The sequence below is a fragment of the Phascolarctos cinereus genome, unplaced genomic scaffold (genome assembly GCF_003287225.1).
Source record: "Phascolarctos cinereus isolate Bilbo 61053 unplaced genomic scaffold, phaCin_HiC Scaffold_1;HRSCAF=81, whole genome shotgun sequence".
Taxonomy (NCBI): Eukaryota; Metazoa; Chordata; class Mammalia; order Diprotodontia; family Phascolarctidae; genus Phascolarctos; species Phascolarctos cinereus.
Window position 1 is genome coordinate 161,292,028 of NW_027555514.1, and position 14,910 is coordinate 161,306,937.

General features: G+C 40.1%; 1 protein-coding gene across 1 annotated transcript in view; it reads right to left on the bottom strand.

Annotated features, from left to right (window-relative positions):
• Positions 1-6,406: 6,406 nt before the first annotated feature.
• CAMK1D (calcium/calmodulin dependent protein kinase ID) overlaps positions 6,407-14,910 on the bottom strand; it is a 488,172-nt gene continuing 479,668 nt past the window's right edge. Inside the window, exon 11 of the mRNA XM_020999741.2 lies at positions 6,407-14,153. Within this exon, the coding sequence (XP_020855400.1) occupies positions 14,035-14,153 (119 nt within the window). The 3' untranslated portion in view covers positions 6,407-14,034. The remainder of the gene's footprint in view (positions 14,154-14,910) is intronic.

Here is a 14,910-nt window from a genome sequence, read left to right on the forward strand (position 1 = left end):
GATAGGCAATTTAATAACTCTTTGGGCATAATCCCAGATTGCTCTCCAAAATGGCTGGATCAGTTTACAATTCCACTCACGATGAATTAGTGTCCCAATTTTTCCCCATCCCCTCTAACAGTTTTCGCTTTCCCCTTCAATCATTTTAACCAATCTGGTAGGTATAAAATGATACCTTGAGGTTGTTTTAATTTGTGTTTCTTTAATCAGATGATTTAGAGCATTTTTTTAATATGACTATAAATTGTTTTGGTTTCTTCATTGGAAAACTGCCTGTTCATACCCTTTGACCATTTATCAGTTGGGGAATGACTTGTATTTTTATAGATTTGACCAAGTTCTTTATATATTTGAGATATGAGACCTTTATCTGATAAACTGTCTATAAATTTCCACCCCCACCCCCCAATTTTCTGCTTTCCTTCTGATCTTGGCTACATTTGTTTTATTTGTTCAAAACATTTTTGATTTTCTGTAATCAAAATTATCCATTTTATTCCTAACTTTGCTCTCTATCTCTTCTTTATTTATGAATTGTTCACATATTCATAAGTGTGATAAGTAATATGTTCCATGTTCTTTTAATTTTCTTGTAATATCTCTGTATCTAGGTCATGTATCCATTTTGACCTTATCTTGGCAAATGATGTAAGATATCAGTCTACGCCAAGTTTCTTCCATACTGCTTTCCAGTTTTTCCCAACAATTTTTACCAAATAATGAATTCTTATTCCAAAATCTTAAGCTTTACACCTGTCAAATACAAGGGTATTATATTTATTTGCTGCTGTAAATTGTATGTCTACTCTATTCTATTGATCTTTCTATTTCTTAGCCAGTACTAAATAGTTTTGATAATTACTGCCATATAATATAGTTTAAGATCTAGTACTGCTAAACCTCCTTCCTTTACATATTTTTCATCACTTCTTTTGATAGTCCTGACTTTTTGTTCTTCAAATGAATTTCTTTCCATTTACATTATTGTTGTCCTCATCCTAGTTCTGCTTATTTCTCTTGGCATCAGTTTCTATGTCTTCCTGTGTGTCTGTATTCTTGTTCCTCATTTTTTTTTATGGCACAGTGATGGAATGTGCTCTCAGTGATGCCAATAATGATTTCTTAACCAGGTCCAATGGTCTTTTCTCAGGCTTCATCTTCTTTGAACTTTCCTACCATTTGACACTGATGAACACTCTCATTCTTCTCTTATTTCTACTTTTCTCCCATGACGCTCTTCTCTCCTGGCACTCCTCCTATTTATTTGGCAACTTCTCAGTCTGTTTCACTGGTACATGCTTCTGCCTCCCAAGTGTGGATGTTCCCCAAGGGTCTGTCCTCTGCCCTTTTCATTCTCTATACTCACAGCTTTAATGGACATCTTCACACAAATGACCCTCAATCTATATATCCAATGCCAGTATCCTCCCCGAGTTCCAGTCCTACTTATTGACTTGCCTGCTAGGTGTCTTCACAAGGATGAATTGCTAGGACCTTAAACTCTATATGTCCAAGAGTGAAGTCATTGTATTCGCCTTTTAACCTTTATCTTCTTCTAATTTTCCCTGTTTCTGTTGATGTCAGAACCGTCTTCTAGATTACTTAGGCTTCAAACACTGAAGCAGTCTTTACCTCTTCCCTCTTTATTCCTCCTCTTGTCTTGTCAATTTTAAACGGACAATATTGTTCCTCTTCTTTCAAACTGCCAATACTCTAAGTCAGCTCTTCGTCATTTCTCACCAGAACCATTCCAATAACCAACTAAGTGATCTCCATCTTTCCCTTCTCCAACTCATCTTTCATAAAGCTCTTTCTTCATGTACTAAATAGTAAAAGACTTCCAGCTGTTGTCTTCTTTTTTCTTGTGCTTACTTATCGTTACGGTGTGTACCATATAAATATGAAGATGAGATATAAACATGTGGAAACATCTGAAGAACAAAAACAAAAACATGGCAGGGTACCACTGTGTACCATATGCCAAGGAGTTGTAGGTTAAAAGAATTATCTACACAGGTTTTGGAAGGCTTCATGGAAAAGAACCTTGCTTTAGGAGGAATAACTAATGTGTTGGATGATAGCCAGGATCCCCCAAAGACCATGACGGGCTAGAATGTTTGACTAAATCTAAGATGATGAAATTTAATAAGAATTAAAAAGTCTTAAACTGGAGTAAAAATTGAGTTAAAGTTTTCCCCAAGTAAGCATGGCAAGACAGCTATTTGTCTGAAAAAAGATTGAAGGCATGTGGAGGAAGGGTAGATTTAGTAGACTACAAGTTCGGCAGTGTATTATTAAAGTCAAAAAGCCTAATGCAATACTTTTAGGCCATATTAATAAGAGGCATAGAGTCCAGAAGCAAGTAAGTGACATACCCACTGTCCTCTGCCCTGGTCATCTGGAACACTGTGTTGAGGTAAATCTCATTTTAGAAAGGACGCCTAGTAAGCACCTAGGCCAGAGGAAAGCAATCAGGATGCTGAGGGGACTGGACACCACACCATATTGGAGATTTTAAGGAGAGAAGATTTAAGAGGATTATGAGAGCTGACATGTAGAAAAAGACTTGTTCTGCTTGGCCTCAAAAGGCTGAACTTGGAGCAATGGGGTGGAAGTTGGAGAGGCAAATTTTAGGTCAATATAAAGAAAAACTTAGCAGCGCACACAAGCTGATACTGGGCAGCTAGGTGGTACAGTAGATAAAGCACTAGACTTAGAACCAGGAATACCTGAATTCAAATCCAGCCTCAGGCACTCACTAGGTTTGTGACCCTGGGAAAGTCACTTAACCACTGTCTGCCTCAGTTTCCTTATCTGTAAAATGGAGACAATACTAACACCTACCTCCCAGTGTTGTTGTGAGGATAAAAGGAGAAAATATTTGAAAACACTTTGCAAATCTTAAAATGCTATATAAATGCTATTATCATTATTATTATTATTTTCCTCCCCTGTCCCAATGCCTGGAATGTACTTCTCCCTTCTCATTTTCCCCTCTCAGTATCCTTATCTTCATTCAAGGTGCCTCAAGTACTCCCTGTTCCTTGGAAGAGTTCCCCTCTTCTCCTAGGTATTAATCCTCTTTCCCTCCTCAAGTTGCTTTATGTATTTATTTTACCATATTTCCATTTTCTCCTTTCTGACACACTCAGCAGACCTGTGTGTAGTTTGAATGCAGGGACAGTTTCTTCTTTTGTCTTTGTATGCATGGTGCCTAGAAAAATGCCTGGCACATGGTAGGTACTTAGTAAATGCTCGTTGGGTCAGTTTTATTGTTATTTTCAGTTGTGTCTGACTTATTGTGACCCATTTGGTGTTTTCTTGGCAAAGATACTGAAGTAGTTTGTCATTTCCTTCTCCAGATCATTTTACAGATGAGGAAACTGAGGCAAATAGAGGTAAGTGACTTGCCCAGGGTCACACAGCTAATGAGTGTTTGAGGCTGGATTTGAACTCGGGGAGATGAGTCTTCCTGACTCCAGGCGCAACACTCTATCCACTGAGCCACCTAGCTGCCTGTTGAGTCAGCTAAAGCTGGAATGATCTGCCTTGGGAAATAGTGGTTCTCCTTCATTTGAAGTCAAAGCCCTTCCTGGTCCCCTTTGATACTAGTGTCTGCCCCCTGAGATAATCCTCAGTTAACCTTCTATATATCTTGTATGTACATAGCAGATTGCATGTTGTCTTCCCCACAGGAGCTCCTCCAGAGCAGTGACTATCTTTTGCCTTTCTGTGTATCACCAGCACTTAACACAGTGCCTGGCACGTGGTAGGTGCTTAATAAATGCTAATTGATTGATAACTTGACTTCAGACAGAGGCTGAATGGTCACTTTGGGGGGGGATGTTGCAGAAGAGGTTTTTGTTGAGTAGGGTTTGGACCAGAAGGCCTCTGAAACCCTTCTGACTTGGAGATTCTCTGATTTCCTGCCATAGGAATAAACAGTGGCTAATCTTTAGTTGTTAAATAGAATCCCTTCTCCACAATCTGCCTGCTTCATATATGCTGCACCTTTGTCAGCTCATATTAAAATCAGGGGAAAGATGTATGTTTTGAAAGATTTTGAATTTTTTTTATTATTATTTTGTTTTTTATTTTTGAACTATAAATTTAGTAGAATTAAATTTAATATAATTTAAATGATATAAAATCAAATACAAATAAAAATATTATTATTATTTTATGTTTACTAGACTCTTATGCTATGAACAAATATATGCATATGTGATTGCTTATATTGCACCCATACAGTTGGTCAACTTGCATTTATCAAGCATCTACTATGTGGCAGGCAATAACAGATGATGATGATGATGATGATGATAATAATAGTTGATGTTTCTTTAAGTATCTGAGGAAGGCGTCTAACCTATCTCATGACTTAAAGTCCAGAGCTTGACCTATTTGACAAAGTATCACACATTAATTTAGATCGTTGCTGTTTGTAAAGGTAGAACATGTTCTCAGTTGAAAATGTCTACTCAGTCACAGACTGTGTGGTAGAGTGGAGAGACCACTCCATTTGGAATCAGCTCCTACTCTGGCATTTCTTTCTAGTGTGACCTTGGGGAAATGAGTTATCCTTTCTGAACCCCCATTTCCTCATGAGGTGTTAGACCATGTGGCTGCTAGCTTATAATCTATGACCTGATGAACTCGTGTTTTTATTGTTCAATAAGGTTTACCAAGTACTTTCATCACAACCACCCCATGAAGTAGGTAGAGTTGGGATCAGGAAGACCTGTGTTTGAATCCTGACTCAGATAAGCTCTATGCCCCTGGGTGATAGAGGTCATCTCTTAACTTCTCTGGGCCTCAGTTTACTCATCTGTAAGATGGAGTTGAACTTCATTATTGCTGAGGTTTCTTCCAGCTGTTAAGTCTACAATCTTAGTTTTACAGATGAGGAAACTGAGGCTCAGAGAGGGTAAATGCCTGTAATCACACAACTAGGAAATGCTGGGAGCTGGGGTAGATGTCCTTGTAGTATCTAATTTTACGAATTTGTCCAGGTTATCTCACATGCCTGGATCTTATTCTCTTTTTTTACTATCCTTTTCTTATCTTTGTCTGATAAAATCCTTGCAGATCACTCCTCCACAAAAGGTTTCTCTGATTCTTTTCCCTGGCTGAAAGTGATTTCTTGCACCTCAAATTTTCTTAAAGCATTTTGCCTAGATTTCTCTGAGGATACTTATGGAATGTTTGTTACACAGATTCAATTTTCATTCAATTTATGTGCCATATTCAATTAATAAACATTTATTTAGTGCCTGCTTTTTGCCACGCACTGTGCTAAGTGCTGGGATAACAAAAGAGGCAAAAGACAGCTCCTGCTTTCAAGGTGCTTACAATCTAACGTCCTTTGTTAGCTTGTCAGCTCTTTGAAGGCAAGAGCCTCTCCTTCTTTGTACCCACATTAGGTAGCACATGTTCTAAATATGATAGACACTTAATAAATGTTAGTTAAATTATAGAACCATATAATTTATATTTATTAATAATATTATTATGTTCATATTTTTATATATTTTATTATTATTATTAACATATTAATAAAATATATTAACCTATGTTTAGATCTGGAAGGTACTTCAGAGACCGTCTAGCTCAACCACAGAGACATTAAGTGACTTGACCAGAGTCTCACAGATAAGCAAAGTGAACTCAAAACCAGAATCCATTGCTGATTCCAAATCTAGTACTCTTTCCCTTGTATCAGGCAGCCTCCTTAATGGAATTAAAATGTGTGAGGGGATAAGTAGAGTAAAACGCTACAAAGCTTGAGCCAGAATATTTATTGTTGTTCAATCCTTTTTCAGTTATGTCTGACCCTTCGTGACCCTGTCTGGGGTTTTCTCGGCAAAGATACTGAGGTAGTTTGCCCTTTCCTTCTCCAGTTCATTTAACAGATGAGGAACTGAGGCAAACAGGGTTAAGTGACTTGCCCGGGGTCACACATCTAGTAAGTGTCTGAAGCCAAATTCGAAATCAGGAAGATGAGTCTTTCTGACTCCAACCCTGGTGCTCTACCCATTGTACCACTTATCTGCCCTCTAGGCAGAATATAAAGGCCCTAAAATACCAGGTTAAACAGTTCACATTTTATCCTATAGGTAACAGGTAGCCACTGAGGCTTTTTGAGTAGGAGAATAAAATGTGTAATGTGTTTTAGGAAAGTAATTTGAAATCCATAAGAACTATAAAACCAAGCTTTTCCTATAAGACTTTATGCCTTATGCAACTAATAATAAAGATTCTTTGAATTTCATTGTGTTCCAAGTATATTTCAGGGTAACTTATTCCCCTAAACCAAGAACTGGGGAAAAGAAAGATAGAATGTCAGAAGCTGGCCATGAGGCAGAAACATCCTTATTCTGCTCTTTGTTACAAACCATGTCATCGGTTGGTGATTTAATTATCTTTATTGGAGGAAAACAAGTAGTTGTCAATCCCTTTATCATTATGATAGAAATTTTGATATGTATACATGATTGTCAAGGCAGAGAATCATTTGCTACATAGCCCCATGAACAATTTTGCAGTTTCGCAAACCTATGTAGGTTAAACTTTTTGCAGTGTTTATTACATGCATGGAGTAAATACACAATTTTCCCTTCTTTTGGACAAGCAAAAATTGAACCAATCACAAGCCTGATAATAATAGGCACATGGACATTCCTGAATTCAAAAGTTGTAAGCTTTTAGAAAACATGCTTGCATTTAGGGGAAGAGAGAGAGGGCCAGTTACATTACGTGTAGCAACAGATGCCAATTTGGAAATTATTGCAAATTTGACTCTGGACAGAATATACGTTGTATGTCTCTTGACTGGAACACTGAAAGAGGAAACAATGCTTTTCTGAAACCGTGGCCTCTGGGACCCACAGTGAAGATGCTGTCACAATGTCACTGTGCCTGCGCCTCTCAAGAGGAAACAATTTGTCATTTCTGGACCAATTAATTACTAGACAAAATCAAGCGTCCTTTGTTTGAAAGCACTGATGACTTCTGCCATCAAACCCAAGGCCTATAGGCAGTACACACTAAAGCATTTTTATTTTCCTTTGACTCCTTCCCAAACCAAGATGGCCATCATTCTCTGGGCTAGCACCACGCCTTGGTCGCTGCTGCCCTGCCAGGGGTGTGAGGCAGACAGGAAGGGATAGGGATAGGGGAGGAAATGACAACCATTCTCACTATTGATACAGAATTTACATTTGGAACTTTTAGACAACAGCAGCCCTGTACGTCTGTGACCAGGGTCCCAAACTTCTCCCCACACACTTCTTATTTCCTGTCCCAGAAGAAAATAAAATCACCTGTAAGTAAAATAATACAATAAGCGATTGGAAGATACAATAATGTGCAAAGTTCCCTGGAGACAAAAAGATTAAAAACTTGTTTTATGGCAAATACAGAAGCGGCAATAGGATTACAAAGGGTCATTATAACAGAGTTCATCCCTTTGGTGTAGAAAGATACAGGAATTGAAGCCATTCCACATTTTGCTTAGTCGACAAGACCAAATTTAGCAGCCACATGCTCAGGGTTTGGCTTCCAAAGATAGAGCTCCTTGGGTTTGCCGAAAGCAGAATCCCCCCAAAACTTGGCCAGAAGAACTGCTCCCGATGCAGAGAAAAGGGAAGGAATAGAATATGAGCAGAATGACTTCCTGGGTTAGCCTTGGTGCTACTTATCATACAGAGCATAAGAAAGATCAAGCCTTCGCCGGCATGCATGGTGGACTTCACAGTGTGGCCAAACAGATTGGTGCACATTGAGAGATGCTGTGTTTGCAGGTGACTGGGCTGTAAATTGAGATGTGCTGGAATCACAAGGAAAGTATGGTTTTACATGTGGGCTCCTCATTCTCCCTTTTCCTCATCCTCCTTGACAGACATACAGAAGTGGCTGCAGCCTATGATGAAGTCCTTTGAGCTAACAACCTTTCCATGCTAGATGGCATGGAATTTTCTGGAAGGAGAAAACTCTGTTTTCTATTTCTTTCCCTCCCTCCCACCCCGGGATTGTTTCTCCAAACATCAGCCCTTGCAGCTCAGTGTTTTCATTCATGACAATCAAAAGATTGGAACATTTCCTGCTAATGCGGGCTATGCATGTAGCTCTCCATTCAGGGCAAGGCATCCACGTACAATGACTGATGACATACAGGCATCTATATGCTCTCTGCCCCTCCCCCAAAGACAAACTGAACAGTGCTTGGTCTGGAACGCATTTAAAGGAAAGGCCACCTCTGCAGCGATGGAGGTGGAGAAAGAAAGAAGGAAGAGGGTGTACAGTTTAAATGCCATGCAGTACAGTTCCACACATGAGTCAGATGGGAGGACACTGATTTTGTTCTTCAGCAGGAATTTATTTGATCCTGGAGATCCCTTTTGTTCTTTCTCTTTGTGATTTTGAAAACATTAGGAAAGAACAGCTGAATTGCCCTTGACCGTCTTACTGGTACCAGGTGTCCCAAAAGTATCAGTTCAATTTAAAGCTATAAACTTAAAACACACAAGGACTTTTGGGATACCACATACAGAGCCAAACAAAACAGCCCTGTATCCCTCTTTCTCTCAGGGGAGTATAGGATAAATGATGCGAAGGTTGAGCGTTTAGGACTGAAAACTCCAGAAACTTCAGAAGTTGAGGTATGGGGAATTATCCTAATTCTATTGCATTAAAAAATCAAGAAAAGAACTTTGGTATAAATTCATTTAGTGGAATATTTTGTAGAACTGTCTGCAAGACCAGCTGAACCACAGTGCCCTCCATAACAAGTACAGTATGACTAAATTCATTTGCCCCTGTGGTGATGGATCTTTCTTACTGTTTCAACCAATTTGTTCCTCATCAAAGGTTGTAAGTATTGTTTTCAGACAATTCAGGCATTTTAGGCAACTTGTTTCTCATCAAAGGTCAAATCCTTTATAAAATCTTAAGTAAATCCTAATTAAGACTGGGCTATCTAACCTTTGAAATGTTCAGTCTGGTCAAATATATAGAATCCAAGTTCTTCTAGGGGAGATGATCTCTGGGGGCTTCTTCCCTACTCCCTCCTTCAGGGCCCCCTCATAGACTTTCCCTGGAAAGAAATCCTTGCTTTACCTAGTATCACACCAGGTATTCAGGGATGGCTTTCCAATGCAGAAAGTGGGCAGGACCAAAAGTTACAGGTTAGATCAGAAAGCTGAGGCTAGGCCTTAGATCTCTACATCAACCCTCTTCTAACCAGATGCTGATTAGAACACTTGAACACTTATCTATTTATGCAAGAGAATTCTTATTTCACCCTGCTGAATATCCAGACATTGAGAAACAAGGGCCTTTCCTTATCTCTAACATTAACATTGCTAACAGAAATCCTCTGGGTCTTTAGAAGTGTTTGCATTGAGAGAGGCACTGTGGATGTCCTGGAAGTGGGAACATACCAGGTGACCTGAACCACTTAAAAATGTTGGGGTGACTTATTTTCCCTCCGTATGCATGACGACTTTAATGAAAAAAAAAGTCTAAGGAAAGCTCTTGTTCCTACTATTATGTTAAAATGGGGAAATTTGGAGGATGAGAAATTCAGTGTCATCTAATAACAATGATAATAACAATAATACTAACTAGCATGTATATAGCGCCTTATGGTTTACAAAGCACTTTACAGATATTATCTCATTTTATCCTCACAACAACCCTGGGAGGTAGGTGCTATTATTGTCCCCATTTTACAGATGAGGGAACTGAGGCAGACAGAGGTTAAGTGACTTGCCCAGGGTCACAGCATGAAATAAAAAGGCTATCCTCAATCTGTCTTTTCATATACAGAAACAGAATGGCAAAGAAGCCACTCTCTACCTAGGCAGAGCCCCAAAGCCAGTTCTCAAGGGCCTTTCAAAGTTACATGCTATCCATTGGTGCTATATCTTTCCCTTTTCCTCTGCCCCTACCAAAGCTGATGGCCAGGATTCTAATCCACTTGATATCTGGGAGGGAGAGAAGGCGGTGCTCTGGTGGAGAAGTAGGGGTCAGCCTAGAGAGTGTAGTGGTGAGAAAAGGGATGCTCTGGGAGGAGAAATCAGAGTGGTACCCAAAGAACTTGCTTTTCTCTTTTCCTTGGTGTTAGTGCTGAAGAGAAGAGTCCAAATGGAACCTTTGTGTGTGTTTCAGGTAAGATAACGGTCAAATCTGCTGGAAAAAGATGGGAGGTGGGTGGGAGCAGCAGAAACAACCAGGGCAAGATATTTAGATGTCAATTAAAAATATTTCCTCTAGTTTTGTGGGAGGGAGAGAAAAAGGGAAGGGGGGAGGAGAAGAGGTAGAAGAAGACATTTGCCGTACAGAGTTAAAAGAACCAAATGTAGACCTTGGGCCTGTGAAATAAGATGTCAGCTGGGTTTCTTTGAAGCCAGTGATCATGCACCATCTATCCCTCATCTTTTTGCTTTGATCAAACTGCACCATCTTCAGCTGTAATTGTTTTACAAACAGGATCCTGAAAACCATGCCACCAAAATACAATCCTTTCCTGTCAAAGCCAAAGTGAAAATAGAATTACAGACTCATGAAATTGTGAGGGACCTAGTTCAACCCAGTCCTCCACAGGAATCAACATTACCCATCCCTGACAAATGGCCACTAGCCTCTGCTTGAAGATTTCTAGCCTTGGGAAGCACCTTTCTCTTTCAGATTGCCTTCTATCTACTCTGTATGTCTTATATATCCCTAGTGATTTACATGTTGTTTCACACTAGAATATAAACTCCTTGGGGATAAAGACTTGTTTTTGCCTTTCTTTCTATCCTCAGGGCATACAGAAACCCAGCTAACATATGCACTTAATAAGCCCTTATCAATTGACAGAGTGCTTCTAGAGGTAGCCTGTTCTACTTTGGGGCCACTCTGATTGCTAGGCAGTTTATCCTAACATGGAGCTTAAATCTGCATCTCTGCAAATTCCACCCTTTCTTCCTAGATTGGATCTCTTGGGGCCACATGAATAAGTCTCATCCCTCTCCTGTAAAACAACCTTTTGCCCACCAGCATGCCTTCAACCCCAAGTCCTCTCTAGGTTGACTATCCTAGTAAAATCCTTGCTTTTCCCATTTTGTAATAACAGGGACTATCCTTGCATTTGTATCCCCAGCACCTAAGATGGTGCCTAGCATGCAAGAAGTGCTTAAGAAATTCTTTTTCATTCATTGTTCAAGGAGAACCAGTCATTTTTCTTTTACCAACTGAGACGCTTAATATTCTATATTCCCTATTAAAGCAAAATTTCAATGACAATATCCATCCTATTCTAGGTACAAGGTATGGGAACACCAAGTCCAATTCGCATTGTCAGATTTTACATAGAAAAGATGCTTAAATTGGTCCCCCTGTACTCCATACTACAGTAGTGCTGATGTGAGACAGAGAGGCATTACCGTAGTACTGCACAACGTCAGAGAAATGACCCAACTTAAAGAGCACATCCACAAATGAGATTTTCTTAAAGCTTTCTAGCTGTTTGGAATCTTCCAACCGTGTCATTATTTCAGATTAATTGCATGTGCTCTTCACATAACACGCATCTCATAAATTTCCTCCAGAAAAAAGAAAAATCTTAGTCATCATGGGTAACTTCCAGAATATAGCTTTAAACTTTGCTTATGAATGCAGATGCCCATACACAGCGCACAAGGCTGTGTTGTCTTAAGCATGCACTGTAGTGCCAGTCTAAGGACCGCTTGCAAAGTATCATTCTTCATTCTGCAATCATGAATTGCATAAGCTTTTATGTTCTCTATTAGTCATGCAAGTGAGGACTATTAATTTCAAGGTGAAACACTGGACTTTTCTTGAATACTATGTATGATACCTCATTCTCTTTCTGAAGTTGGAAACAGCTGCTGCATACAATTATTAGTGTCTTTCCAACTTGTGTGACACTCTTTTCTGAAAAAAATCTAAGCTAATATATTTCCTGACTTTCCAAACATAAGCAATCTTCAAAAGACAACTTGCTTTCTTTTTACCACGCAATTCAGAGCATGATGGGTACCAAAGTAGCAGCAACAGCCGTTATTGCTAAAGGATTTGCTCTAGCCTGTCCTTTTAGTGGTGGCTTGCATATTTCCCTGTCACTAGCGCCATCTTCAAAGACCCAGGGCAAGGAACATGTGCATGCTAACACTGTAGTAAATGCAATTAACTTATATTTGTTTGGAGACTGACAAAGGTAGGGAGATGAGGGGAACAAACCTAAGGAAACCTAATTGTACAAAGGCATTTGAGGCTTTTTTGACTTCTGAAAGACTATCTTTCTGCATGAGGAGGGCAGAAGGACACAAGCGAGGACAGTTTATTCCCAGGGAAGCAGGTGGATCGTTGACATCTGGTGCATCTTACTGGATGCTCTGAATGGCCAGATGCTGACTCCGGTATTCTGTGCTCAAAATGCCATCCTTTGCAAAGTCAGCATTCTGAACCACCTGTCTATCTCATGCTTCCTCTGAACAGCATCTGTGAAGTTACTTGAAGAACAAATTCACTGTTTTTACTATGCACTTGGTAGTGGTATGTACCTAGAGATGGGTCTTTGGTTCTTCTAATTTCTACAAATTCTGCGACTGGCCTAAAAGTGCCAGATGCAACTCACTAAGCCAATGTGGGTTTTGTCACTTGTTTTTTCCACTAAATGTGTACTGAATGTGGCCAGTGAAATGAAGTCTCCCTTGATTTTCCCCACCAATCCAGAGGGGAAGAAGTGGGAGAGCTGAACTAGCAACTTTTATGAGTTGGAGGGAGGAGGGATTTTCAATTGATAGTGAAAAAATCTTTTTCAAAAAGTTGAAAGAGAGATTTTTAAATCTGCATAGCTTTAAGAAAGAGGGCAGACCTTTTAAATGTCACCCCTCTTCTGAGAAAGGATAGCTGTGTGTGGGCAGTAGACTTTAACAATAAAATTGTGGTAGCTTTCTTATGTAAGGAAGGCTTTTCATAACATCAATGTATCAGCATGTCTACCATTGCAAGTTTATACTGTAAAGGTGCCATGGAAACACCAGCTCTATAGGTCATCCCCAGAGGAAGGGCTCTTTTGCCCAGAAAACCAGCCTTGGTTCCTGAACTCTAGAGCTCTCAGTCTGGTGTGGAAGGGCAGCCCTTTCCTCACTGGGATGGGAGTTTAAGTTTCAGGCCTCTGGGGAATAGGCTTTGTGTTCTGTACAACTTAAACCATGGCACGGCTACTGTTTCTTGATTTGTTTGTGGAGTGTTCTGGGATGGCTGATGGGGAAAGGGTGACGACAGACAGCACACTTCTAGGAAAGCTCCTCAGGAGAGAATAACTCCAAATGCTGAATGGCTGGGTTGTCTTGTGCAGTGAGCTGCCCTTCCTAAGAAGGGAGATAATAAAAAGGAGTAATCAAAACCAAGTGAACAATTACATTGGGAGACAGATCCTCTATCCTATTTTGGTAGATCTTTAGAAAAGCATTTTCAGACCCCCAGGGAGTAAAAATAATCTGTAGGTGGGAATGATGGAAATCTCTACTTACTAAAAAGCTTCATGTGACTGAAGAAGTATAGATTTAAAAGGAAATACTTCTTAAAAAGAAAAGAAATACCTAATGCACAAGTTACCAATATTTAAATAATCCAGTTGAAACCTTTTTTTTTCATTAATGAAAAAATACAACATATACTGTTACCTACACCGAGAAGAGAGTAAATGACTGGGGAATGGGGGTGAGGAATGCGAAGGTTCATTCAGTTAGAGCATCTCTAGACTCATATATACAGCACCAGATCCAACCAGTTAAACTGGCTCCCCTTGAGTCTGTAAAGTTTGTGAGAAATGAACACTTCAGAATTGCAGTATAAAATATGGCCATAAAAAAAGCTTCTGTCTTCCAGTCCTGTGCAGGAAGGGGCACCATGCAAGGTGAAATCACTCAGGTGAGATCACGTCCTGCTGGCCGCTGGTGGGGCCTTCTTTCCTAGCTCTTCCCTCTCCCCCACCAGCCCAGCCTCTACCACCGGGGACAGTCACTTGCTGCCAGTGTGGACTGTGGTCACAGTGGTTGGCCTCGGTCTCCGCTCAGCTCCTACTGCAGAGACACCCGAAGAGGAGGAAATAAAACTACAGAGTGTGGAGGATGCCAGGCCTGGAAGAAAAACCAGAAAAGACAATGAATTGTGTTAACCAAAAACAATATCACAAGTCCGTGAGACATTGCGTTGCAACTGGATCTTTTAAAGAGAAATAAACTCATATGTGGAATCCAACAACAAGATAGGTCCCAGTTGGAACTGTTGTAAGACTCCTACCCCTTACCCCTTCTAAATGGATGGAATCCTGTTATGGTCAATGAGAAGAATTCATGGGACATGAATTAGAAGGGACAACAGACAATCTGTTTTACAGATGGACAAATAGAGGCACAATTAGTTAGACCTTGGTGCCAAACTTTAGGTGCTGCTGGTAAGGATGAAGGTTTCTAGAAGAAGCTGTGGAAACTCCAGTCAAATTGATTAAGAAAGTAGCTCTCCTTTCTACTAGAAGCCAGAAGGGCCTGCCCTGGAGAGGACCTCATTTCTCTAAAGATCAAAGTAGGAGCTAAGGCAGCAATTTGGCCTAGGACTGGAGGGCAGAAGCAGCCATAACAGGGAACATACGGAACGGATCTTTTTTAGGACTTTAAACCTGGGCTAAGCTAAATGAATGATGGCAAGTACCACATGTGACTTTTTTTCCTCTAGACTTGCGATTTCACCAATGTAAGGAACTCCCCATGAGTAAAGTCCCTTTACTGATAGGGATCCGCACCTTTTCTGTACCTGAGAACCTTAGAAAGTTGTTTGGGACATGGAGAGGTGGGTCACATAGCCAGGGAGTGTGAGGAGTAAGGCTTGATCCCAGGT